The following is a 25,052-nucleotide window of genomic DNA, read 5'->3' on the forward strand; positions in this document are numbered from 1 at the left end:
ATTCCTATTTGACTATGTACTGATAAACGACAGACTCTCAGTATGTGTGTAGACAAGTAACTGAGAATTACTCCTGATATTAGCTTTTGCTTCTTTATGTCACACCTATAGTTTCAGACCATCGTGGGCACTTTTGTGTTGGGTTTAAACGCCTGATTCAAACAATGTGATATTTTACTACATAATTAATTGTTATTGTCCCTTGGGAGAGGCTCGGTATTGATGGCACTTGTATTGTCCATGATCAAACTCACTCTACTTTGCTATGAAAGAACCGCATGCACACACACACACAAACACACACCCACACCCACACACACACACACACACACACACACACACACACACACACATTGCATGGTTTGGCTTGCATGTAATTGATCAGAAGGCCAAGAGAGCTTTAAACGGATACAGAGAGAGATTGAGACAGAGAGAGACAGAGAGCGATTGAGATAGAAAGAGATAAAGAGAGGGAGAGAGAGAAAAAGAAAGAGAGAGAAAGAGAGACAGTGAGGTACTTAAATAGAGACAGATATTGAGACAGGCAGAGATATAAAGACAAAGACAGAGAGAGAGAGGGAGAGTGAGGGGGAGATTTAGATAGAGAGCAAGGGGCCAGTGGGAAATTGAGGAGGATAGATTTGTACCTTGGCATACGCTTGTGTGTTGCTAGTTGGTTCCGTCCAGCCCAAAGCGGGAGGGCAGGTCTCAGGGTCCAGCCGTCCTTCTCCGCGGGTAAGTGGCAGCTGATGGGGCGGTGGGGCTAGTGGTTCCTGGCTGGGGCAGATACAGAGGGGCAGTGAGAGAAGAGGCAGCGGAGAGCCAGGGGCCAGCTGCTGGCTATTTCTCTATCCCAGGAGGAGTGACACAGGTGGGGCAGGCGTGACGCAACCTTTGGTCCCACGCATGCCACGGGCTGGGCGTTGGCTAAAAAGTTAACGTTTAAACGCCTGCTCAGAGGCTTCAGAACGCTGGTGCAAAGCAATTCAGTTCAGCAGTCTCCACTTCTCCTGTCTTTCAATGTCTCTCTCCCACGCTCTCTCTCTCTCGCTGACGAGGATTTTGCCTTTATTTTATGCCTTTATTTCCTGCTTTGATCTGTCTGTGGACATAACTTTGAACTCCTATACACACACACACACACACACACACACACACACACACACACACACACACACGCAGACACGCACGCATGTTTAAATGATGATGCCTGTGTGTGTAGGCGTTTGTGTGTGTGTGCACGTTGCTTCAATCCCACACAATGCAATGTAACCCGAGGCCGGGAACCAAACCTATCTTCTGCTTTAAGTCTAACGTAGCGCAACAGTCTAACCTAACATGAACATTTAGTCTAACGTAACATTCAGTCAAACATTACATTTACTCTTCCACTTCTGTATGCCTCTTTTCTAGCTCTTCGCGTCCGTCCGTCCCCTCCCCCCCCCCCCCCCCCCCCCACACACACACACACACACACACACACACAATCCCTGTAATCATAATATAGGTTCATAACAACACACAGGCTACTTCCATACCCGTTCTCTTACGGCATCCTCGTGGAGCTGTGGCTCTGTGAGCAGTCCGGTAGGCACAAGCTAAGGAGGTGTTGCCGTCGAGTCTCCGTAAACAGGTAGTCAGCAGGTACATGTGGCCCTGTCAACAGGTAATCAGAAGACACGGGTGGCCCTATAAACAGGTAGTCAGAAGATACTCCATTTGAAGGTCTGTAAACAGGCAGTCGGACGATGCTCCACTTGAGTCAGAAGACGGTCCACTTGCCACTATAAACAGGCAGTAGTTTAAGACCCTCCATCTCTCTTTGAGATCTCCTCTCCATCTGACACCTGATCAGCACAGTTTCACTCCACAGGTTCTCTAAGGCTCTCTAGTTTCTCTCTCTCTCTCTCTCTCTCTCTCTCTCTCTCTCTCTCTCTCTCTCTCTCTCTCAGTCTCTATGTATCTCTCTTGACACTGACCTGAGACCAGGGCCATAAGACATAAGAGTTCCTGTGTTTAGCTGCACTGTTTGGTCTCAGCGATCTAGATCAGCTGCTTAGCTCACACACCGTGGAGGAGAGCAGGTCTGGGGCTTTTCTCTTAGCCTTTGCATTATTCAGTAACACCTCGAGCCCACATGCTTGGGGAAGTTGAATAAGGTGAAAGAAAACAGACCCAAGGAAGAAGCATAACAAATGCAAAGCAACTAAAATAATAATTTAGCTCTACATTACCATCTCTAATATGTATTATCTAATTCAAGTATAATCTTCTAAATAAGCAATGTGTTGATCAAGTTTCACATCAGATATGCAACAACGCCAGGAATAAATAAACATATATTGATATGTTAAGATTTCGGTTCCTCTTGGGAGGGTTGCGTGAACCATAAAAAGTTGTTCCCGCTGGACAACTTTTTATGCAACTTTTATGCAGAATTTTTTATTTTGGAAAATGTCCATTCTTTTGAATATGATTCATATTGGATTAGGCCTAATTGATACTTTGAAGGGTGATGCAACATTTCGCCACTAGATGACGCTCGCTTTACGCCTCATCTTTTCAGTAGGCATCTCTTTAGGGTTGTCCTACTGTAAATATAAAAAACGAACAACCAATGCATTATATCCCTCTAAAACCTTCCTGGGCCGAGAGTAATGTATATAATGCTACAAAAGGAAAACAACGACCTTTAAATATATATTTTGTTATCGAGATATAATGAATGGAGGAAGAGGGCAAAAGCGAAAGAGCAGGGGGCATGTATGCTGTCACTGATCACGTGATCCGGAATGTGGAACTTAATTCCTGCGTTGGACTGCTCCCAGCTGCTGAGCATCTGCCAGCTGCATATCAAAGGTTTCAATCCGAATCTTACTTCTTCCTCGGGGCACCGTGCTGCCTGCTCACAGAAAACCATGGCGGGTGAGATATACTAGAGGACAATGGAGTCACACACAAACGCACGCACACACACACATTCACAAAACCCTTCTAGTCACATAGACTACTGACATGGCGCTTCGGATGCGCAGGTCGAGTACTATTGCTTCTTTACCCATCGTTGCGGATTAAGTTATGCTTAAACGTTACCGGAAAAACGTTGGTTTCTTTCTTAAATGGCAAGGTATATATTGTATCTAATTTATGCGTGTGACATAGGCGTGGGAACCCGGGGGTTGCTTCGCTGGGAACCACAGTGGCTGAAGGAGTCAGTGCGTACGTGCGCCGTCGCCAGTGGCCTTGTTGGGACGCGCGTAACGTTTCGCCGTGGCCAGTGAAGCGCGAACGTAATCGGCGTTTCCGTTGCATTTTTAATAGTTAAATAATATTTGAATAAAAACTGTAATGCTGTCAAATGGAGCTCAGTGGATAAAACTATTCTGGTCCGTTGTTCTCTTTGCCCGCAATAGGCTACAACATGCCTATTAACAAATAACTGAAAGAAACGGAAACCACCGTACCCGGGTTTTGCAATACAACTTCTGATAGCATCATACGTTGCAAGCGTCATTGTAACACTTTTTAAGGTGCGACCTACTATGTTAGCGTTATCCTTTCACCCTACCTTTAGGCACCCTGAATGTACAACGTGTTAATACTTAATGAAGCCTATGGTTTATATACCACATTTATTTATAGCAAATAGCCTAAATAGTTATAGGTCATAATCAATGCTCTATATAGCCTAGGCTAGACGAATAGTAAGTCTTAAAAACAGTTTTGTAGACTTTTGGTCTAAAAAGAACTGTCTCTCTTTAGAATGCAATCTAACCTATACTTTTTAATATATTTAATATCAATATGACATACTTTTACACTGATAATATACTGCAACAACCCAAGTAACGTAGAATAGAGAGATCCTCAATGATGTTACCTTGTATGGAAAGTTATGAAGGGGAAAGGATGGTATTTATGTTATAACTCACGATTGGTCATTGCTCCAACCTCGAATTTGAGTGTGTTTAAGTGCATTCACTTAACTATGTATACGCATATGAGTGTGTGTGTGTGTACTTGTGTCCATGCAGACCAAGCATTTGTGACGCTAGCAACAAACGACAACTATGCCAAGGGAGCAATGGTCTTGGGGCAGTCGCTAAGGAAACACAAGACAACCAAGAAACTTGTGGCCCTCATTGGGCCCCATGTTGCTGAGCCCTGCAGGTAAGACCGCTGGACCCCCTACTTTGTCACACACACACACACACACACACACACACACACACACACACACACACACACACACACACACACACACACACACACACACACACACACACACACACACACACACACACACTGTGAGCTAGGAGGGTGTGTGTGTGTTTCGTGGGTTGTTGCCATACAAAAATGGTGGAGTTAAGACTGCAACTGTGATTAAGGGCCATGCAAATACAATTGACTTGACGTGACTCTGAATAGCCCTCTGGTGTTCCGAAGCATATAAATCATTAAAGGTGACATTTTATACCACCAGGAGTCTGACTCTTCTGACATCACAAGTGGGCGTGTCCAACTAGATGTGTGCTGGATAGATCAGTTTACCAGCCTACCCAGTGGACCGTAGCAAACGTTGCTCATCTATCCAGCACACATCTCGGTGGACGCGCACACTTGTGACGTCAGAAGAGGCAGATCTCCAATACGGTTTGTAACGGCTAATCGCACTCACTCCTGGTGGTATAATATGTATAGTATGTATACCCTTAACCACGACGATGGCACGTTGTGCCACAGGCGCGTGCTGGAGTCGGTGTACGACGAGGTGTGTCTGGTGGACGTGTTGGAGTCCGGGGACACCGCCCACCTGGCCCTCATGAAGCGCCCGGACCTGGGGGTCACCTTCACCAAGCTGCACTGCTGGACCCTCACGCACTACAGCAAGTGTGTGTTCATGGACGCAGACACCCTGGTGGGTCCATCTCCTCCAGTCCCACCTACACCGTGTTTAGCCTCCAACGCTGGGCCAACGGTCAAGATGGATTTATGCATAGGCCGACATTTTATGACTAACGATATCAATTTTGTATATTTAAATGTGAAAGTAAGCCATATTGTAATTTTAAAGAAAAAAAAATTGTCAGTGACTAAGGTGTAGTCACTGTTATCTGGGTGACTAAGGTGTAGCCACCATGTTACATTGTAATATTGGGATCATAATCTGATATTGTATATTGTACCATCACAATTATACCATGGATACCAACTAAATCAAATATATATATATATATATACTTCCCAGGTGTTGTCTAACATAGATGAACTGTTCGAGAGGGAGGAGCTATCGGCAGCTCCGGATCCTGGTTGGCCAGACTGTTTCAACTCCGGGGTGTTTGTGTTCACGCCGTCCAATGAGACACACGAGAAACTGCTGGCATTCTGCAGTGAGAACGGCAGCTTCGATGGTGAGACCCAAGTCATCCTTAAGGTTCACATCCAGGGTAGCATCTGTATTGTGGCACAGTGTCTAGTATTTATCTTTACTTCGTGAATAACTTCCCCGCAGTGCCAACATAGTGGAGATGTGACGATGCCATCTTTGGTCAGTATTACTAACGAGGATGTAAAGTGGTCTAGTTGACGGGGTTCTCTCTGGATTCTAACCCCAATATCCGCATCCTTCCTATTTTACTTCATGAGCAATATGCCTAAACCCTTACCTGCTCATTACTGAGCTGTATCTGAACACAATGAGTCGCTTTGGATAAAAGCATTGGCTCAAAGACGACATTATAGATCAGTCACACGTGGTAGTCACAGCCCACAAGTCACACGTGGTAGTCACAGCCCACACCCATCCCAGCGGCCACCCGTTCCAAGTGACTCATCTGTGGGATTACTCCTGGAGGCAACTATGCCTCCGACAGGGGCGGGTCTTTGTTCTTCAGCACTGGGTGTTTTTATACTCCGAAAAAACACACAAGCATGCACACACACACGCACACACACTCAGACATCCAGAGAGACACACACACATCAAGACACAGACACGCACGTACACACAGACGGAGACAGACACACACACACACACTGGTTTAATAGAAGATGCCGTTTATGTGTGACTTTGTGCCGCCTGCCGGCGAAGTGTGGCATTACCCTTAAAAGCTATTATGTTGAGTAATTTAAGAGTAAATGACACTGTGACGTCATGGAACGACTTCTTACACACGTAAAGGGAGGTGTCCTCTATCTGCATGGCATGGTACCAGTTCCTACCTCCTCCTGACGCAGACTGGTGATCGATTTAGATCACCAGCGCTTTGCTTAGCTTCGCTTTTGTTCAAGACAAGAAAAGACTTCTATTTTGGAAACATCAACGAGATCTCCAAATCAGTACAGTCAGAAAATGCTAAAAGTCTTGCTTCTTCTCCTGTGAGTAGCTCTTCTCATAAGATTGTTATAGACTGATGAGTGTCAGACCTATTAATGTGCAGTAACTCTAGACCTAGTCTCCCAACGCGTGACAACGTTACCCTCCACCCACCTTCTACGCCAACCTTCTGTTGACGTAGAAGTGCAGTGGGTGTAGCCTGACGTACCTCCTTGTTATTAGGGTTATCTGTCTCTGTTCCGACTAACCCCCCGCACTTTACACGCAGTGGTACAGAAGCTGTGTGCAGCACGTGGCAATGTGTGGTGTTGTGTATCAAAGTATGAGTGTATGAGTGTGTCTGTGTGTTAGTGGTGGGGGGGGGGGGGGGGGGGGGGGGGGGGGAGAGAAATGCGTGTGTGTGTGTGTGTGTCTGTTTGCCTGTCTACTTAAGTTTGTTTGGTTGAGTAAGTGAATGGGAGATACATTTGCAAGTTTGTGTGTGATGGTATCTGTGTGTGTGTGTGTGTGTGTGTGTGTGTGTGTGTGTGTATGTGTGTGTGTGTGTGTGTGTGTGTGTGTATGTGTGTGTGTGTGTGTGTGTGTGTTCATACTTTAATTGATGTGAGCAAGTGAATGAGAGAGCGATTGCATACATTTGCAAGTGAATGTGCTATGCTGTGTGTAGGCCATGCATTCTTCCCTGGCTGCGCTGTCAACATGGCTCTCTAGTTTCTATTAATACTAGTCAGAGAGGCTAGGAGCGCATGCAGGATAGGGAGCAGGTATGGGTAGTGCGCAAGTGGGGTTAGGGTTGTCAAATACAATGTATTTGTAATGCCCTTAAACACTGTTTCGATGTCAAAGGGCTTCCCCGGCCTACATTATAGAGGCGAGCACATGTATATAGCCAGGCGGGTCTGACAGGTATAAACACGTTTGAGAAGGAACCCTGATGGCTATGAGTGCAATAGATCAGTAAATGGTAAATATATAAATATACAGTATATATATATTTTTTTCCTTAAATCAAAATTACTTTAAGGGGATCAACGTTTTTACATATTTATATATTCACTTTGAAAGAGGAGTTCATCCTGCTTTACCCGATAATTACATGTTGGTTATCTTTTCCAACCGATAACTGCAGATCTATGTCTTACTATTTGACATGATATATATAGTGTGTTTGTGTGTGTGTTTGTGTGTGCGCGCCTGCAGGTGGAGACCAGGGGGTTCTGAACAGTTACTTCAACACCTGGGCCACCGCAGACATTTCCAGGCACCTACCTTTCATCTACAACCTCAGCAGCATCGCCATCTACTCCTACCTCCCAGCCTTCAAACAGTCAGTCGTCTCTCACACACACACACACACACACACACACACACACACACACACACACACACACACAGACACAGACACAGACACAGACACACACACACACACACACAGAGCAAAGTATTGGTGAGCATTCATATGGAGTACAGAGATGTGAATTTAGACACTGAGATAAAAAAAAAAACAGCATTTCTAGGACTGAACGGGATGTATTATCCCCATGGTTATGACCCACCCCAAATTTGTGATGCTTTTGAGTTATTAAGCTACTATCGTTGTGTATGAATGTTATTATGAGCAATGTTGTCTGACGCGGCCATGAACATCAACCACTGCAGAGCAGAGCTCAACAAAATCACACACTTCCCCACAAGTGGCTCTCCGTCTTGACGTCGAGGTGATTAGTTAAAAGTATTTGGATGTAACAAGAAGAATACCACTTGCGTTCAACGCAGAGTGGAACGTTCACAAAACCTTTATAAAAACAAATATATATTTTAGGTTTGCCTTTTAAAGCAAGTGGCGTAAACCTCAGTCAAGGTAAATCTCTCTATGTCTGTGTGTGGGGAGAGAGAGCATTGGATTACAAGGACTTGGAACAAACCCACTCAGACAGGGTCAGCCGCTGTGTTGTTCACTTGTTGGCCGAGTCTGCTCTGTTCGTTCAGTCTCTGGTTTCATCTCGTTTACGTACAAAACTTCCAAAATTTATTTTGATTCCAGCGACGGCAAACATCATACAATGGCTGTGTGCACGGCCAGGAAATGACATACCCCAATAACCTGTGATTCAATAAAGTAAAAAAAATGCAGAAAATAGAGCTTTGCTAAGTGTTCTTTACTACACACATGACACCTAAACCTTCCCTGCAACCTGACTCTGTCGTGGTGTGATTTCTCTCACTCCAAAGGTATGGCCACAAGGCCAAGGTGGTGCACTTCCTAGGAAAGGTGAAGCCCTGGAGCTATTCTTACGATGCCCAGAGCGGAGAGGTCAAGGGTCACTCAGTGGCGCCCGGCCTGTGCGAGGTGCAGCCCGACTATCTGCGCCTGTGGTGGGAGTTTTACTCCAGCGCTGTGCTGCCTGCTCTGCTGGAGGCCTATGGAGACACACCCTTCAACACAGGCTGTGTGGATGTAAGTTGGCTTGGTCTTTCAGTTTGTGTGTGTGTGCCGGTGTTGTGTGTGTGTGTGTGTGTGTGTGTGTGGTGTGTGTGTGTGGTGTGTGTGTGTCAATCGTAGCTGATTTTCTTGATTATCTGCAAGCTTTTGTGTATGAAATGTGGCCAGGATAAATTGTTTGCCTGTTCACATGCAAAGCAAAGGTAGAACTACGTGTATTGGCCGTTTCTATGCAGTCTATTTCTATGGAGTTTTACCTATGCCTTAAAACTAAATAAATTGGTTAAAAGTGCATGGTAAAAATATTTGAATATATTTATTATTTATTTAATGAATTTCTACAGATAACTACATTTTTCCACATAAAAAAAAATATCATTCAAACAACTTATTCATGCTTATTGGTTCTGCCCTGTTTACCCTTTTTTTTTTTTCAAAGATTTGTATCCCAGAACATCAACTCAATGTTGACTTAACACCGTCTGGATTTTTTACCTATAACTGTTGGCTTCAGCTACAGAGTTTCTCTGAAAGAGAACGTTTTACCTTGTAGCTCACTACCACAAACTCTGGTCATCTGAAAAGGAAGTTAATCATTAATAGTTCAAGGGAAACTAAAGATTCGTCGGACATGAATCTGTAAATCGCGTGACGGCTGTGTAAAACATTAGGTTTTGCACTTTATCGCTGGGCCAGCAACATCAATGGGAATCGCACAGGAATTCGAAGGGAAACTTTGGATTTCTCCTTATAAGGCTGCTGGCTCTTGGCCCCTTGTTGCACATCAGTTCATCCGTTATTTCCCTGTATTTTTTTTGTCTCATCTAGGAGAAGTCCCATGAAGAGATAAGGGAGATCTTGACATCAACATCCCATGCCGCCTCCTCCTCCACCTCCTCTTCTTTTGCACCCTCTTCTTCTTCTCCTCCTCCTCCTCCACCCAAGGTGCCCTCCGACGAGAGGAAGAAGCGGTGGGAGGCGGGCCAGGCGGACTACATGGGAGACGACTCCTTTGTCCACATCGAACGCAAACTGGACTCCTTCCTCAAGTAAAACTGGTGGAGGAGTAGAGCGAAACGAAGGGAGGGAGCGACGAAGAGAAAGAGTAAACTATTGTAGGCTATGGTGTTCAAGGAGGGCGGAGCCATTCCACAGCCACCCCAACCAATCAGAAGAGGGATGAGATACTTAAAAAAATAATAAAGTATGCTCTTCGAGGGCCTGAGCCGCCCTGAGTTCTGTCACTGTATGTGTGTGAGAGAAAAGTAGAAAATTACCAAGTTAACAAAGCAATGGTGCTGCTGCTTATGTAGAAAATAATATATTAACAATGTAATCGGTCTTCCAGCAGCTGGGAACATGCTAAAAAGCAAAAGCAGCCACCACCAAGATACTGCATTGGACATCGGGAACAAAAATATTACCAGGAGGCTTTTACTTTGAAGTGTTGAAGGAGCATGACCACACCCTTCTTCAATTGATTAGGTAACTGGTGTGAACACAAACCCAGACCAGCTTGTGTCCTCACGGTGGTCCCACCTCACCTCTGTATCCCCCCTACACCAGCCCTCCGTTAGTCCTGTGATGTTTTGCATGGCAGCTTCCCTCACTGAATGAAACTTTACAAATGTCAACACTGAAGACGGGAAATTCTTCTTGTATTGTGTCCGTGTTAAGATGACAAAGGTTTATATTATGCAGTTTATGGTGTGATCCCAGTCAACCCCCCCCCCTCTTCTGCATGTACTTCAACCTGCACAGCAGCCAAACCTCCAGAGAGAATATATATTTTTGTGCCATGATCCAATGTTCTTTAAGTGTAAGTGTGTCGTAACCAGCTGCCTTACCGCTGTTCACTGTTTACAAAACCCTTTATTTACTATTATTAACTAATACTGCTGCTCGGATGCAACGATCATGCCAAACTCCACTTCTCGGTTGCTAAAACCCCACAGAAATGATCACCTCCTTTAGAAGGATCCCATTGTCTGAGTGTAGTGGCTAGGGTGTCCGACTCCCAGCCGAAAAGTACGCAGCCTAACCTGTAGGCGTCCTTGAGCAAGATACCCTAACCCCCTTAAACTGCTCCATTAAGGACCTAATTGGGAATTCACGAGAAGTCGCTTCAAATTAAAGCGGATACTAAATGACGATAAGATAAGTCGTTCAGAATATGCCTGGAGGCTGAAGTTAACCACAGCACTGTGAGATGAGACAGACAGGCACTGGTCTGTCTGTTACTTTAACTGTACTTCTTTTCTGTCTACGCAAAAAGTTAATAAACTGGTGAGTAGCAGTGGCTCTTCACACTCGTCTTTCTGACCTGAAAGATGCAGAATTCATAAAAATAAAAAGATGAATTTCAGGAAACTATGTTTTCATGAAAGTTTATTGCACGTTGGCGTACATGTGGTGAAATGGAACATAGTTAGATCATTTTTCCAAACCAAGTAATGAAGTTGAATAGAAAAATCTGGTGTGCATTGTTCTGGTAAATCGAAAGAAGAAATATTCAACCAGACATTTTGAATTGGCTTATGAACACACAAATCTTGTTTCCTTTAAACTACGGTAGGTTGATTGAAATCACAGTATGTTTCAAATACATTATTACACCCTTGTATGGCTTAAAACAAATGAGAGTCAAGAAAGAAAGAAAGAAAAACGACAGTCTGCTAGATAACACTGTACAGTACGCTTTAGAATAATAACAATGGCAGAAAGGCCATGTGTTACAGAAATAGTACTGCACAAATAAAATAACAGCTACATTTCAAATGAAACAATGAGGAACACCCGTTGAGAAAAAATAACAACATAAGTTAGGGCCATTGGCTCCGCCCACCGCCTACAGATCCATCAGGGCTCTGATGTCATCAATGCGAGACGCTTTCCTGTCAGTGTTTTTCGAGCCAAAGGCCTTCTCCACCAGGTCCTGCTTCCCCCTCTGGATTTTGACCATGTTCTCTTCTACCGAGTCTTTCACTATGAACTACAACCGGACAGAAGCAGAGGTATCATTCACAATAAACTACAATCAGACAGAAGCAGAGGAATCATTCACTATGAACTACAAACAGACAGAAGCAGAGGAGTCCTTGACAATAAACTACAACCAGACTGAAGCAGAGGAGTCCTTCACAATGAACTACAACCAGACTGAAGCAGAGGAGTCCTTCACAATGAACTACAACCGGACAGAAGCAGAGGAGTCCTTGACAATAAACTACAACCAGACAGAAGCAGAGTCCTTCACAATGAACTAAAACCAGACAGACGCAGAGGAGTCCTTCACAATGAACTACAACCAGACAGACGCAGAGGAATCCTTCACTATGAACTACAACCAGACAGAAGAATCCTTGCTAATGAACTACAAAAAGGTAAGGCACTGCGTTCGATGTCCATACTGCTCAACTGTAGGCCTTCTTAAGCAAGATGTTGTACCCCTACTTGCTCTTTAATGATCTGTATCTGAATCCATCAAGTTGCATTGGATAAAAGCATCAACAGTAACTATGAAGAAGTCTTTTTACTCACCTTGGTGACAAAAACCTTGCGTGTCTGGCCCAGGCGGTGACAGCGATCGATGCACTGCTCTTCAGCCGCAGGATTCCAGGCCTAACATGGACACAGTTTGTATGCGGTATACTAGAGCTGTCCACTGGACCAAACACATTCTCTGAATATTGTTCTTGAAAAAATAACATTATATATATATTTTTTTTAATTGCAATAAATGATTTGTTTTGTATAGTCCACAGGGGCGCACAAGAAGGGCTGCACAAAGGCTTAAGTAGGTCACATCAGGTGGGTTTGGGAACATTAAACTGAACATCTCATTAACATTAAGTAGATATTAATAACCAGACAAAAAAGGCAAACTAATCTTTGCTGTTTTATCTAAATTAAAAACCGCTGTGAATAAAAAAAATAAAAAGACCAGAGCTAATGTATTCTGCACTCCGTGTGCTGTGCTCGTAAACATTTTGAAAACAATGAATCTAGTTCTTCATTTTGTCGCGCCTCAGATTTGAGGCAGATTGCATCTTCCTCATTGGCACTCACCGGTTCCATGAGGAAGACGCGAGAGGCTGCAGTCAGGTTGAGCCCCACCCCTCCCGCCCTCAGAGACAGCAGCATCACAACGGGGCTGTCGGGGGCGGAGCTCTGGAACTCCTGGATCACCTGGGCCCGCCTCTTCTGGCTCAGGGTCCCGTCCAGACGCACAAAACTGAAGCCCAGCTCTCTACAGAGGGAGACGGGACAGAAGACGGAGGCTGCTCTGATGGCTGTACAACTAGGGATGCACCCATTCCACTTTTTCTCAGACCAAGTACAACTCATCGGGTGGTTTTAGAGTAAGTACATGAGCTAGGCCGAGTACTGGTATAGGTGCCTGTCCCTATTTACAACCGAATAACAAGGCCGTAAGGCTCCAGCGTGTTGATGTCATGTCAGAGTGAGAGTGAGCGTGTGCGTGTGCGTGTGCGTGTGCGTGTGTGTGAGAGTGTTACCTGAGTGGGGTCTCCAGTATGCTCAGGAAGCGTGTGAACTGAGAGACCACCAGACTCTTGATGCTGCCGTCCTCGGAGCGTATCCGGACTAGGTTTCCCAGCAGTGCCTCCACCTGAACGGACACCACAACCACAGACCCCATCAGTCACATGCCGGTACGAGCGCATCACACAACCGCGTCGTGGGTGGCCGTTGGGCTGTTGGAGCCTGTGGGGTGTTACGATGAGCCAAGAGAGAACGTTACCGTGGCTTTGATCTGAAAGGGCCATCTTGTATTATAGTCCGCCTTATACTGTAAGGACGGGACATGGCAGGGATATGACAAGGATTTATGAGTGCCTATACGATGTACGGTGTATGTATTGTGATTCTGTCAATAGTGGACAGGATAAAAAATAAATGTTGAGGTTCTACAGGGTCGTTGGTGTCCTACATTATATTAACGTAGTATAATGATAGGGTAACAACGCAAGATCCGTTCATTCCTCTGCAGTGGTGTGGGGGGGGTAACAGATGGGCTGGGCAGAGCACCGAGGGCCGTACCTTGGAGCTGGTCCTCCACCCCTCCCCGTGGGCCCCGTTGTCCTCCCCGTCCAGCTCCTCCGGGGGGACCTCCACCAGCTGGCGGATGGAGAAGGGGCTCCGGCACAGCGGGCAGCGCGCCCCCTCCTGGCACACACAACCACACATCCCCATGAAAGATATAGATCCCAGTGCTTTGTTAAAGGGGACATATTACACCACCAGGTGTGAGAGAGTGTGATAAGCCGTTTTGAAATTCAGCCTCTTCTGACGTCATAGGTGGGCGTGTCCACCTGGATGTGTGACGGATAGATGAGCAACGTTTGCTACGGCCCACTGGGTAGGCTGGTACACTGATCTATCCAGCACACATCTGGGTGAACAGGAACCACTTGTGATGTCAGAAGAGGCAGATTTTCAAAACTGGTGGTATACTAGGTCACCTTTAACTTCACATCCGTCGATATAACAATTCATCATTAGGCGTGGAATATGTCTATTTTTTATACATTTCTTGTTCGTGTCCATTTCCTCGTTTGGCACTTTAATATCGCAGTTCTGCCCGAAAAGTGCTTCAAAAAGAACTAAAAGGTTAATTGATGCAAAATCAAGACAATGAACAAAAAATCAAAGTGTGCACGGACCTGCTCGCTGGCGACCACCTTGGCGATGCAGGGCCGGCAGTAAACGTGCGCGCAGGGCGTGATGACGGGCAGCCGGACCGACTCCAGACACACGGCGCACTCCTCGTCAAACCCGCTGGCCAGGACGCTCCGCAGCTTCTCCACCAGGCGCGCCCGCAGCTCGGCCGGCGTCCCAGCAGCACCTGCTGGCCAGGAGGAAGAAGCACCCATCAGGAGAGTTGTAGGCTACTATTACGTTTACAACGTACTGCCATCCGCTGGCCAATAGACTTCATTGCAACCAAAACCAATATTAAGAGAAGATTGATTGTATTAAATGCTTTCTCAATTAACCATCTTTGGCGGCCTGGATTTTGATTTGGCGGACTGTGAAATCCTTTTGACGGCCACCAAAGATTTTTCACCGTTAGAAAAACTATGCAGACTATTCTGACGAAAGTGTTTTAGCCATAGAGCTACAGGGAGTGGGTGGTGACGTACTCAGGTCGGAGGTGATCCTGGCCAGGAGGTCAGGGTGACAGCAGTGCTGCCGCAGCCTCATCAGGATGGCCAGCACATCGGCGTAGTTACTCAGCACTGTGCCCACAGCCATGTAGCTGAGCACACACACACACACACACACATTTTCAGAGTGAACTCTATATTAACTTGTTTTATAGACTGCACTAAATATTGGAATATATATCTGAATGACTTTATGAATATTTGCATTATTTGAAAAGCAAAGGCAAAAAACCTGGGGGGGAAAATAGCCTCTATTTTCCCCCCCAGGTGTGATGTGGATAAGCCATTTCACACTTGACCGTAAAGTGACGTCCCGTGTGGCAGTGACCATCCAGATGTTATGAAAAACCTTTGAAAAAGGTGACATATTATGCCACCAGGTGTGAGTGTGATAAGCCCCTCACACCTGCCATTTTGAAAATCTGCCTCTTCTGACATCGCAAGTGGGCGTGTCCACCGAGATGCATGACGGATAAATGAGCAACGTTTGCTACGGTCCACTGGGTAGGCTGGTAGGCTGATCTATCCAGCACACATCTAAGATGGTGGACACGCCCACCTGTGATGTCAGAAGAGGCAGATTTGCAAAAAAAACAGCTGGCAACGGCTAATCCCACCTGGTGGTGTAATACGTCCCCTTCAACGTGATTCGAGCACTCCACCTGCTGATGGTGCCCTGTCCCTCCAGGCGGGCCAGCTCGTACTCGTCCCTCTCCTGCTGCGTCAGCTCCACCTGCTCCATGCAGACCGTCTTCTCGGGTAGGGCCACCAGGGGGCGCCCGTCGACCATGCTGCTCTTGGTCCTCCTCAGCGTGATGCACCGGACTATGGTCTGGAGGTTGCTGTGGTAACACACGGGACACATAGAGACGAGTCGCTACCCGGCATCCAATGGCCTGACCTCAGTCCAACACAACATCTCTGTGCCGTTATCATTTCGTAGTACAATGTGTGTGTGTGTGTGTGTGTGTGTGTGTGTGTGTGTGTGTGTGTGTGTGTGTGTGTGTGTGTGTGTGTGTGTGTGTGTGTGTGTGTGAGAGAGAGCAACAGAATAGAAGTCAAAGAAAAGTGATCATGAGCAATAACGCCATCACTGAGTGTGATTGAATTTATTGTTATGCCACTGTGGTCTTTTTATCTCAGAGGGTGTGGGTGAGTGTGTGCGTGTGTGAGTGCGAATGAGTGCGTGTGTTAACGCACGACAGGCCAGCACGGTCGCCCTGGGAAACCGGCCTCTGGATGATTCGGTTCCACCACTCCTTGATGTCGAAGGGCTTGAGGCGCAGAAAGGCCAGCAGCATCCATAGGTCCTTCAGGCTGTTCTGGATAGGAGTTCCTGGAGGGAGGGGGGGGGGGTGAGCCTGAAGGTCAGCACATCTCTATGGAGTCTGCTAAGAAGTAGTATCTTTCAAATACAGCCATTTAGCAAGTAGACACTTTAAGACATTGTTACTTGAGTGTATTCAGATGTTAACAAGTAGGGCGTGGGCCAGTGGTTCAAAGATGACTTCAGGTTAGGCTATGGACATTTGGGGGGGGGAATCAAATCCCATAACGTCTCAGTTGGGAGTTGGGCACCGGGTTGGGTTTAACCCTTTCCTTTGGCAGTAAGAGCTCCAGTGCTTATCCCCAGTTGGGGGCTCTGGGGGTGAAGGGCCGTTGTAACCTGAGAGGATCCAGCGGCGCTGAGCTTGGAGCTGCAGCACGGCCCTGCCCATCTGGGTGTTGGGGTTCCGTATCATGTGACCCTCGTCCAGCACCACCCGAAGCCACTCGGCCGCATGCAGGGGACTCGTATTCTGAAAGGACCGACAGATTTAATGTCAGCACATTGCAAGGTTCTATCGTTTCCGCAAACCAAAACATTCAACATCTGCCTCCTTTAAACAAGGGGCTGTAGTAGAGCAAGATTTAAAAGCTACACAATTTCCTCAGCTATTAAGGAGAAGTAATGTTCTGTGATAATATCTCTTTCAAGTTAACTGTGCCTCAGTGTGATTCGATTTCAGACAGCAGGTTAGGCAGCTTCTTTTTGCAACCCCATGCGTCTCCTAGATAGACTATCCTGTCTATCGGGCTCTACTTCAGGGAGTTTTAACATTTCATGTAGGGTAGTTCGGGGTCTTGCCTAACAAAACATTTATGGAGACATATGGGCGACCGGAGACCTTTGGGATGGCCACAGCATGGTCGGCAGCGAGGACGTTGTAGGTGGTCAGCACCACGTCCTGGGAGGCCAGGAAGGACGCGCTTCTGTTGCGCTCTGGCCCGTAGTACAAGTAGACGCTGAGCTGCACGTCGGCATGCACGTGCAGCTCAAACTGGTCCTGTTCACAATAAAGGAGCACACATGGGAGGGGGGGGGGTGTGAGGGAGCTTTTTGATTGTGTTTGTATGTGGTTTTTCTTCTTTGTGCATGCGATCCTATGCGCATGCGTGTGTGGGAGGGAGTCAGTGTGTTTGACCATGTTTGATTCTGTGAGTGCATGCGTTTGATTCAGTGTGTGTACGTGTGTATGGTCCAGTGTTTGCATGGGTTTGTGATTTAGTGTGGCAGCGTGATTCATTGTGTACAGCATCTACAGGGCCTTCAGGCTTTTCTGGATAGGGGTTTCTGATGAGGGGGGGACTCCACATCACTATGGAGAGATGATCACGACAACTATGCAGTAGTTACGATGAAAAATTGCTATTAAGCAAGCAATCAATTTAGACCTTACTTAAATGTACTTCAGAGGTAGGGCTGCTCGATTATGAATAAAAGAAATCATAGTCACGATTATTTTGGTCGATATTGAAATCACGATTATTCAAACGATTATTTTTGAGTTATAAAACATGATGTATTTATTCAGCATGTCTCTCCCAAAACATAGTAACTGAGGATTTTGAAATTTCGCCTTAAAAAAATACACAAAATGGTCCAAAGAAAAAATTCTAATCTACATTAATTTACAGATATGTATCCGGCTGTTCTGCATTTGCTATGAAACATTTATTAAAAAAAACAAAAAACGTTACCTTTTTTCTTTTCTTTTTTTTATCGAAAACTCGATTATATTCGTTTTGTGATCGTTTGACGCTCAAATCGAAATCGTAAATCGATTAATTGCCCAGCTCTATTCAGAGGTTAACAAAAGAAGCGGGTAGGGGTTTGGCATCTGGGTCAAGGACGACTTCGGTTTATGCTATGGACATTTGGGGGCCTCGAACCCAATACCCAATTTTCAGTTGGTGGTTGACCACCCACCGGATACGGAGCCAATTAATAATATTGACAAAAAACCCAGTAAGAGTGTTTGGGTGTGTGTGTGTGGGACACAGAGCCTTACCAGCCAGTTGCTCAGCACAGAAAGCGGGCAGATGATGAGTGTAGCTCTGGCTGAGAGCTCCGCTGCGCTTTCTTTGATGCAGGGCTCCGCAACTACACATGCATAAATAAACGCACGATACAATAACCATTTACTACTACTTCACCCACAAACTCATTTCCATAAATAACATTCAATAAACCGTTGCTAACGAGCACGGTAACTCACCTTCTTTGGGAACAACGGCCTTCTTCGCTGCACGCTGCACTCTATTCTTGGTTTTCGTGCCAGATGTTGATTCACACACAAAGTCTGGGTCTTCTAGCAATGCAGAAGGACAAGCACATGGACAGACAGACACACAGCTCAGTCAAGAGGCACAACTCCAACCACAAACGCATACATTGATTGCTTCCGAATATCAGCTTAAAGACATTGAACCTAATTAGAATAGTGTATTGGCAGCCTTGTTTTACTCCCCGCAAAAAATAAATCTGGGTTAATTCCCCCATGTCTGCAGTCAACCTGTAGGAATCCATGAACAAGAAGCCAAACACCGGACCGCTCCTCCATGATGAGGCTACACATTCACTTTTAAAAAAGGTACACTTGGTATTTTTTTTTAACCTGGACCTAATTAGGGTTGAGGTTTAACAATGACGTTTTCCTTTAAGTCTCTTGCGCTAAATAATATTAATTGGCAAGTAGTTAGTACACTTTTTCCACAATCCTGATTAATGAGTTTAATCATTGGTTTATTTTATTATTCAGTAATAATAATTAGTAACTGATAACTCACCATCTTTGGGAACGGCTCTCTTGTTCTTTGGTTTTGAGCCAGTTGTTGGTCCTCCCAGCACTGCCGCAAAGTCTAGGTCTTCAAGCATCACACTGGGCTCTTGACACACACACACACACACACACACACACAAACACACGATAAGTTGAATGCCCCCCAAAATCTAAAACAGCAAACTCATAGAAAGACCATCTGGTTTTACAATTCTAGAGAAAGAGTATCCACCCAGATGTATGATAGTGTTCACTTAGCGTCCTTTTAAAAGACAAAGATATCAAACTACTCACTTTTCTTCTTCCCGTCTTTGCTCACAATCGATACTTCCTGGGTTTCAGCTGGCGTCTCCACCACCTGGGGACTGACTCAAAGAAGTGGAACGGATATTAAAATAATTTACAATAAATGTATAGACTTTGAAAAGGTGCAGTGTGTAGAATTTATAGGCATCTTGTGGAACAGTATTCAACTGAATTTCTAACATTTTAACAATTCATGACATTTTGAATTTGCATAATGAGCAATGCTGTATATGAAATGCCCCACACACCATGGTGTCCGAGAACCGTAACCCTTTCTCATGCGCAGAGATCAAAATCAGCTACTGCCAAGGTGGAGCTCCCCACTACCTCACATATATACGCAAGTGTCAGACGAAGCTAAACTCTGTCAGACGCAGCCCTCAACATCAACCGCTTGACAGACGGAGCTTCGCACATTCCACATATAGCTCCTCATATAGCAAGTGAAGACCAGCTTGCTCTGTCCTTTCATCAAAATATCCTATGTATTTAGAGGAATCCATTATCATGGAGTTTGACTTTTTAATCCAAGTGTAAAATTGTGCACTGAATGAGAGTTTGCGAATGAGGTTGATTATTAAAAATGGGTGTGAATTCTTTAATACACCCATTTTTGGAGACGTTCATTTTTTAGTTTTTTCTCGCTCTTTGATAACTATCCAAAACGAGGGATGCAACCGCCCACGGTTTTGTCTTGTTCTGGTACCGCAAGGCAAGTAAACAGTGTCTTGTTGCCTCTACTGCTATCGACAATGATCAATACATACAATAGATAGTTATATGCACTCAAAAGCATAGAGTACTTATATAGTACTTGTAGTCAAAGACGATGAAATCCTTTTGGAGGTACCTAATGCCACCATACACAATAAAGGCTATTGTTTGCTCCCCAGTCTACCTGAAGGAATCCTTGTGAAGGATGTCTTATCCCTTCATAAAATAAATCGGGATTCCCTGCAAAATGATTAAGATAAATGACTCTTCTGGATGTGTGTAGTGTGTAGTGTTTTCTCATAGCAGAAGCTCAAGTATTTGTTTGGTTTTGCGGTTTGGAGATTCACATGTCAAGACCTTGTGGACAGTTGGGAAACACCAGCCTCACCTGTGAGGCCGTCCGGAACCACTGGGTGCGCTGCCTACTATTGTGCTGTCCACACATCCTGGTACAGGAAAGGAATCCCATGAATTACAGTCAGTCAACATTAATGGTAGTTCAATTCAATCAGTGGTGAAAAAAATATCATGGTATAAATGAAAATGATCATGGTTTATATCACAGTATGACACTGGGAGGTGCTAGAATGCAGAAAAAATCTAAACTATTCATTTTTTCTGACAATGCTGGGCGTCTTTGCTTCATTCAAGGATCATATTTCAATGTTTAAATGAGGGCATGGTTTGTTCAAAACGTTCTACCTATTTATGATAAAGGAACGGCTGAATCAGGCAATACATTCTAGTTATAATGGCATATTTCTCCTTTTCTGGCGATTGATCATTCAGAATAGTGTTTTTTCGTTTTTCATTCTCTTGAATAGCACTAGAGCCTGCCCTGACATACAGCCACACTATTACTTACAGCCCTATTTAGCCCTTTTATTTTAAAATGTTATATGGCAGCACAGTCCCACAATTACATTATTTTAAGAGAACTCTGGAATGCTGAGTGCAGTTCTGACCCCGTCTCAAGTGAACAGGTCTTCACTTCTCCCAAAGTGAAGACCGGCAAATTCATACCGGTTTACTTTCTATACGATTATACTGTCCACCCCTAACTAAAAACGTAGGCAGGCAAACACAAAGTCTGGAACAGTGATTACCTTCAGATCTGGAGGGGGCTGTTTCAGTCAGCCCTTCCTAAAATGGGTCACAAACAATGATGAACAGTATGTTTGTGAACAAAATGCACATTATTGCAGAAGTTTTATACAGGAATTCTACGGAAAAACATTCCATAGATCTTAAACTCATAAAATCACTTCATTCCAGCATTATTACCTGGACATTAACAGACTGCTTAAAATGTTATCCAAACTACAATAACACAATAAATACAGGAAACACTGGACATTTGGAAACGTACACATCTCTTCAGAGGAAGAGGCAATCCTTGGTGGAAGTTGGTGAGGATCAGGGCGATGGTGGTCAGAGTTTTACCCTGAAACACAGGGAGAGGCAACGGCTTGTATCAGGAACAGGCCAAGAGTTGGTAGTTCAAAGTGTGAATCCAAAGTGTAAAAACGGTGGAATACAACGCCCGACACAAACTTCTTTAGTTATGCACCTTCCCATTATGCACTTCTTTATTATTTTAAGAAACTTGCTTGTGCAGCATTTTTTTTAATAGTGGTGGTACATTTTCTGTTCTTCCATTGTTCTCCGCCTTGTGAGGCGTATCCCGTGGGCGTATGGGATGAAAGCGTCTGATAAATTCCAAAAATTAAAACCAAAAGAAAAGTCATGTAGGCTCACTCTCTTATTTTCTCTCACTCACCAAGCCCATGTCGTCTGCCAGTATGCCCCCCCGGACCCTCTGTGGCCGCTCCTTGGCAGAGAAGAAGGTGAGGCTATTGTAATAGAGCCCCCCCCTCTCCTCCCAGAAGGGGGGGAGCTTGGAGCTGTTCTCGCAGGCACACATCCAGGACAGGGCCTGCTTCTGGTGGGGCATGAGTGACGTGCTCACCAACTGAAACAAACCAAACCAGGGAGGGGATTCACCCTGATTAAATATACCCAATCATCATCAAAATCATCACATAATATAAATAAAGCAACTCCTTTATTTTCTCAGATACAGTTGTGCAGGAAGAGGGAGATGTGCCAGTTACCGGACTTCTAAGCAAAAACACAGCAGAAGCAGGACAAGAGGGGGGTCCAGAGACGCAGAGAAAGCGGCAAGTACGTGAAGGCCACTCAGATCAGAGGATGACTTTGAATAGGCTAGGGCCAGTCATCCTTCTGGGAAACCTATAGTATGGTCTAGTCATTTAAAAAACCCACCTCGGAAGCTTCCTTCTCTCCATCTTTACTCTCCACCAGGACGTCAAAGAGATCGTCAAACGCATTCTTCAGCTGCGGGGGTGGAAAAAGAGTTTGTTGGTGTTATATTTTTTGCGTAGATTTGACGATAAATCCACCTGACAATTCTGATCAAATGAGTCCAAGTCGAGATGTGCTGACCTCCTCGGCTGACAGCGGGGTGGTCACAGGTTTTTTAGGCAGCCGTACACGTCCACCTTGCGAGCCATAACTTGTAGTCATTGCGACATCTGGCCATTAAGGAGTTGTACAGAAGGACCATAAAAAAGACAGCAACATTAAAAAATAAATATATATATTTATTTTTTTAAATAAACACCTCTGCTCTCTCCTCCCTTACGATTCTCGACATAAGCTTAAAGAAATATTTTTTGATTTTCGTTAGAAATTGCCATGCCATCCGTCAGCTATGGGTGAATGAAATGCTCAGTGAAAATATCTATTCTATTTGACTGCCCCTGCTTTGTATGACCAAATTTCGATGCCAGACCACTCACAGTTTACCGATCATCTTCCATGATCAGTTTGGGTATTTCAACTTGCGTGTCAATCACAGGCGAGTTAATTGTAACCCTTCTAAAGGGTGGAGAAACATTAGGGAGCAGAGAAGGTGGGGATGGTTCTTTACTCTCTTCTGGGCTCTCTTCAAAACTCTCAAATATTATCTCCAGCCACTTCAATAATATGGAGTCTGAGTTTATGAAACTTTTAAAATCTTTAGCATCTGTTGAGGGGTTTTGATTAGATTTTTGCTGCACCACATGCACAACAAAAAAATGCATGAGGTAAACTATTCAACTTTATCGATTGTTTGAATTATACCCTGCCTGTGTGGGGTGGAGACTCTGTCTGCATACGCAGATGATCGCATGCACAGTCCGTCCCTACCGGAGTTAAACTTGAAGCCGTGCACGGCCATGCGTTGCTTGAAGATGGGATTGTTTTCCTTGGTTCCCCAAAAGGACAGAGTCACAGGCATGTTGAAGGCGTTGTTGGTCCGATATGGGACCACCCTTATAAGACACGAAACACAGTCATAAATGCTGAGATACTGGATTTAGTTATCGTCTCCGTAATGTAGGACATTATGCATTGTTTGGTGATGCAAAAAACAAACCCTTCAAATCATAACCATTTCAAAGAAAACAAACAACAACATTTTAGTCACCCTTCAACTTTAACGAGGTTGCTGTCCATAACAACGGCCATGGCTGCTGCGAGCTCCTTCTTTATGTGGCCCACCTGGTTTCCATCCGCGTTTGCAACCATCACTGCATTGCGGTCGTAGGGGTTATTTGGCTGGCGCACCAGGGCAACCATTTCCCCTGGGTTAACCTGACAAAAAGAACATTGTTGAAGTAATTTATTTGCAAATAATATAATTATATTATAGTTAATATAATTAATTATGCATCCCCAACTGCATGCATAATTAAGGCTAAAATACACTCCTCTGTTGAATGAAAAACCGTATATTGGTAATGTTAGAGCAATGCCTGCATTTATGTTTCTGGATCTCAGCCAAGTCAGCCAAAAGTCCAACAGTTATACAACAGCAGTTTGTTGACGTAGGGGTTACTCACCACTCCAGTGTAATGCCGAATCCCCACCACGCTGCCCTGCAGCTGACCAAACAGCACGCTGCCATCGGCATCTGGCTCCTCGGACGCCGCTGCCCGGATCGCCTGCGAAAGAGACTCTGCGCTCGACTCAGAGCGGTCGGTAAAGATATTGACCTCAGGATGGCTATGCCACCCAAAGCGCCGCCTGTAAGAAGCCATTGTGTCTGACAGACAAGAAATAAAAATAAACACACATGACACATCCAACGTGGCCATCTTTTGTTTAGAACATTTTGAAAAAAGCTCACATTTAAAACTGGACTTATTCAAAATCCTTATCAGAACGTACTTGGAACACGTTGGATATATAGATTGGATATAAATAGGGGTGTCTGCCTAATTAGCAAGAGGGGTAAGCCAATTCCCAGCTAGTCTATCAATAATAGTAGGGTTCGTAGGTTAGCTATACCTTTACGACTCATTTTAGCGATGCCATGTTCTCTTTTATGGTATAATAACAATAATACCTGTAGCCTTAGTGGAGTTTCTTGACAACTGTAGACTTGCTGGATTGCGTTGACACGTTTAACTTATCACCTTGTTTTTGCAGTTTTCTTAAACTGAAACGTCAACCTAACTAGTTTGGTTTCGCATCCAAGCAGTTACGCGCCCTCTGCCTCGGCTGAATTCTGACCAATGGGCGGCACGGAACGACCTTTGTTCCAATTGTGGGGATGCAAAGAGAAGAATCTGAATTGTAGCGTTATCCCGGTCTACCGCAACGCATTGTCCGGTCTCTTACTGCCTATGAACTGAGTACGTCAGTTAACAGTCTCTGTAGCTAGAAAAATAAGAACATGATAATCACATCAACAATAGCATCAAGGAGAATGAATGTAGAGTTTGTATTGCCATAATGTGTTCAAAGCAATATCCGAAAGATATAACGGAAACGGATATCCCTCGATCAAAAGTCCCGCCCTTTATCGTCTCTCGCCACTGAAACCATGGAACTGAAGTCCCGCCCACCGTAACATTGATTTGGAACAATCCCGTGCCAAGCGTTCCGTCTTG

The 25,052-nt window shown here is 44.9% G+C and overlaps 3 protein-coding genes across 6 annotated transcripts in view; 1 reads left to right on the plus strand and 2 right to left on the minus strand.

Moving 5' to 3' along the window:
- Positions 1–875, minus strand: part of pls1 (plastin 1 (I isoform)) — a 10,366-nt gene extending 9,491 nt beyond the window's left edge. Inside the window, exon 1 of the mRNA XM_060052624.1 lies at positions 648–875. The gene's annotated coding sequence lies outside the window, so the exon portion shown is untranslated. The remainder of the gene's footprint in view (positions 1–647) is intronic.
- Positions 876–2,763: 1,888 nt separating this feature from the next.
- Positions 2,764–11,150, plus strand: LOC132458123 (glycogenin-1-like). The gene is made up of 7 exons (XM_060052644.1): positions 2,764–2,925; positions 4,035–4,170; positions 4,744–4,918; positions 5,249–5,411; positions 7,538–7,664; positions 8,570–8,795; positions 9,609–11,150. Exons 1-7 carry the CDS (start codon positions 2,793–2,795, stop codon positions 9,831–9,833), a joined length of 1,185 nt encoding a protein of 394 aa, XP_059908627.1. The 5' UTR covers positions 2,764–2,792; the 3' UTR covers positions 9,834–11,150.
- A 3-nt stretch (positions 11,151–11,153) lies between these two features.
- hltf (helicase-like transcription factor) lies at positions 11,154–24,931 on the minus strand. 4 transcript variants are annotated; one of them, XM_060052636.1, is made up of 25 exons: positions 24,506–24,931; positions 24,000–24,202; positions 23,585–23,751; positions 23,305–23,429; positions 22,558–22,646; positions 22,378–22,449; positions 21,872–22,063; positions 21,461–21,535; positions 21,198–21,234; positions 20,480–20,537; positions 19,366–19,436; positions 19,079–19,177; positions 18,508–18,597; positions 18,301–18,392; positions 17,137–17,295; positions 16,635–16,767; positions 16,169–16,304; positions 15,631–15,810; positions 14,945–15,060; positions 14,465–14,646; positions 13,842–13,967; positions 13,298–13,410; positions 12,849–13,029; positions 12,321–12,401; positions 11,154–11,772 (listed from the first exon to the last, which is right to left on the minus strand). In XM_060052636.1, exons 2-25 carry the CDS (start codon positions 24,195–24,197, stop codon positions 11,629–11,631), a joined length of 2,916 nt encoding a protein of 971 aa, XP_059908619.1. In that variant the 5' UTR covers positions 24,198–24,202; positions 24,506–24,931; the 3' UTR covers positions 11,154–11,628. The 4 variants fall into 4 exon arrangements, with proteins under 4 accessions (XP_059908619.1, XP_059908617.1, XP_059908616.1 ...); XM_060052634.1 differs by having other exon boundaries at positions 14,465–14,649; XM_060052633.1 differs by having other exon boundaries at positions 18,508–18,600.
- Between the last annotated feature and the right edge of the window lie 121 nt (positions 24,932–25,052).

This window comes from Gadus macrocephalus, chromosome 5, assembly GCF_031168955.1.
Source record: "Gadus macrocephalus chromosome 5, ASM3116895v1".
Lineage (NCBI taxonomy): Eukaryota > Metazoa > Chordata > Actinopteri > Gadiformes > Gadidae > Gadus > Gadus macrocephalus.

Bases quoted from the DNA above. Each gene is read 5' to 3' on its own strand.
- LOC132458123 (XM_060052644.1), top strand. From the start codon at position 2,793: ATGTGGAACTTAATTCCTGCGTTGGACTGCTCCCAGCTGCTGAGCATC. The intron at 4,171-4,743 runs GTAAGACCGCTG...GTTGTGCCACAG, and splicing joins CATGTTGCTGAGCCCTGCAG to GCGCGTGCTGGAGTCGGTGT. The intron at 8,796-9,608 runs GTAAGTTGGCTT...TGTCTCATCTAG, and splicing joins TCAACACAGGCTGTGTGGAT to GAGAAGTCCCATGAAGAGAT.
- hltf (XM_060052632.1), bottom strand. From the start codon at position 24,197: ATGGCTTCTTACAGGCGGCGCTTTGGGTGGCATAGCCATCCTGAGGTC. The intron at 19,437-20,479 runs GTGAGGCTGGTG...TCTTTGAGTCAG, and splicing joins GGTTCCGGACGGCCTCACAG to TCCCCAGGTGGTGGAGACGC. The intron at 11,773-12,320 runs GTGAGTAAAAAG...GTCCGGTTGTAG, and splicing joins GCAAGGTTTTTGTCACCAAG to TTCATAGTGAAAGACTCGGT.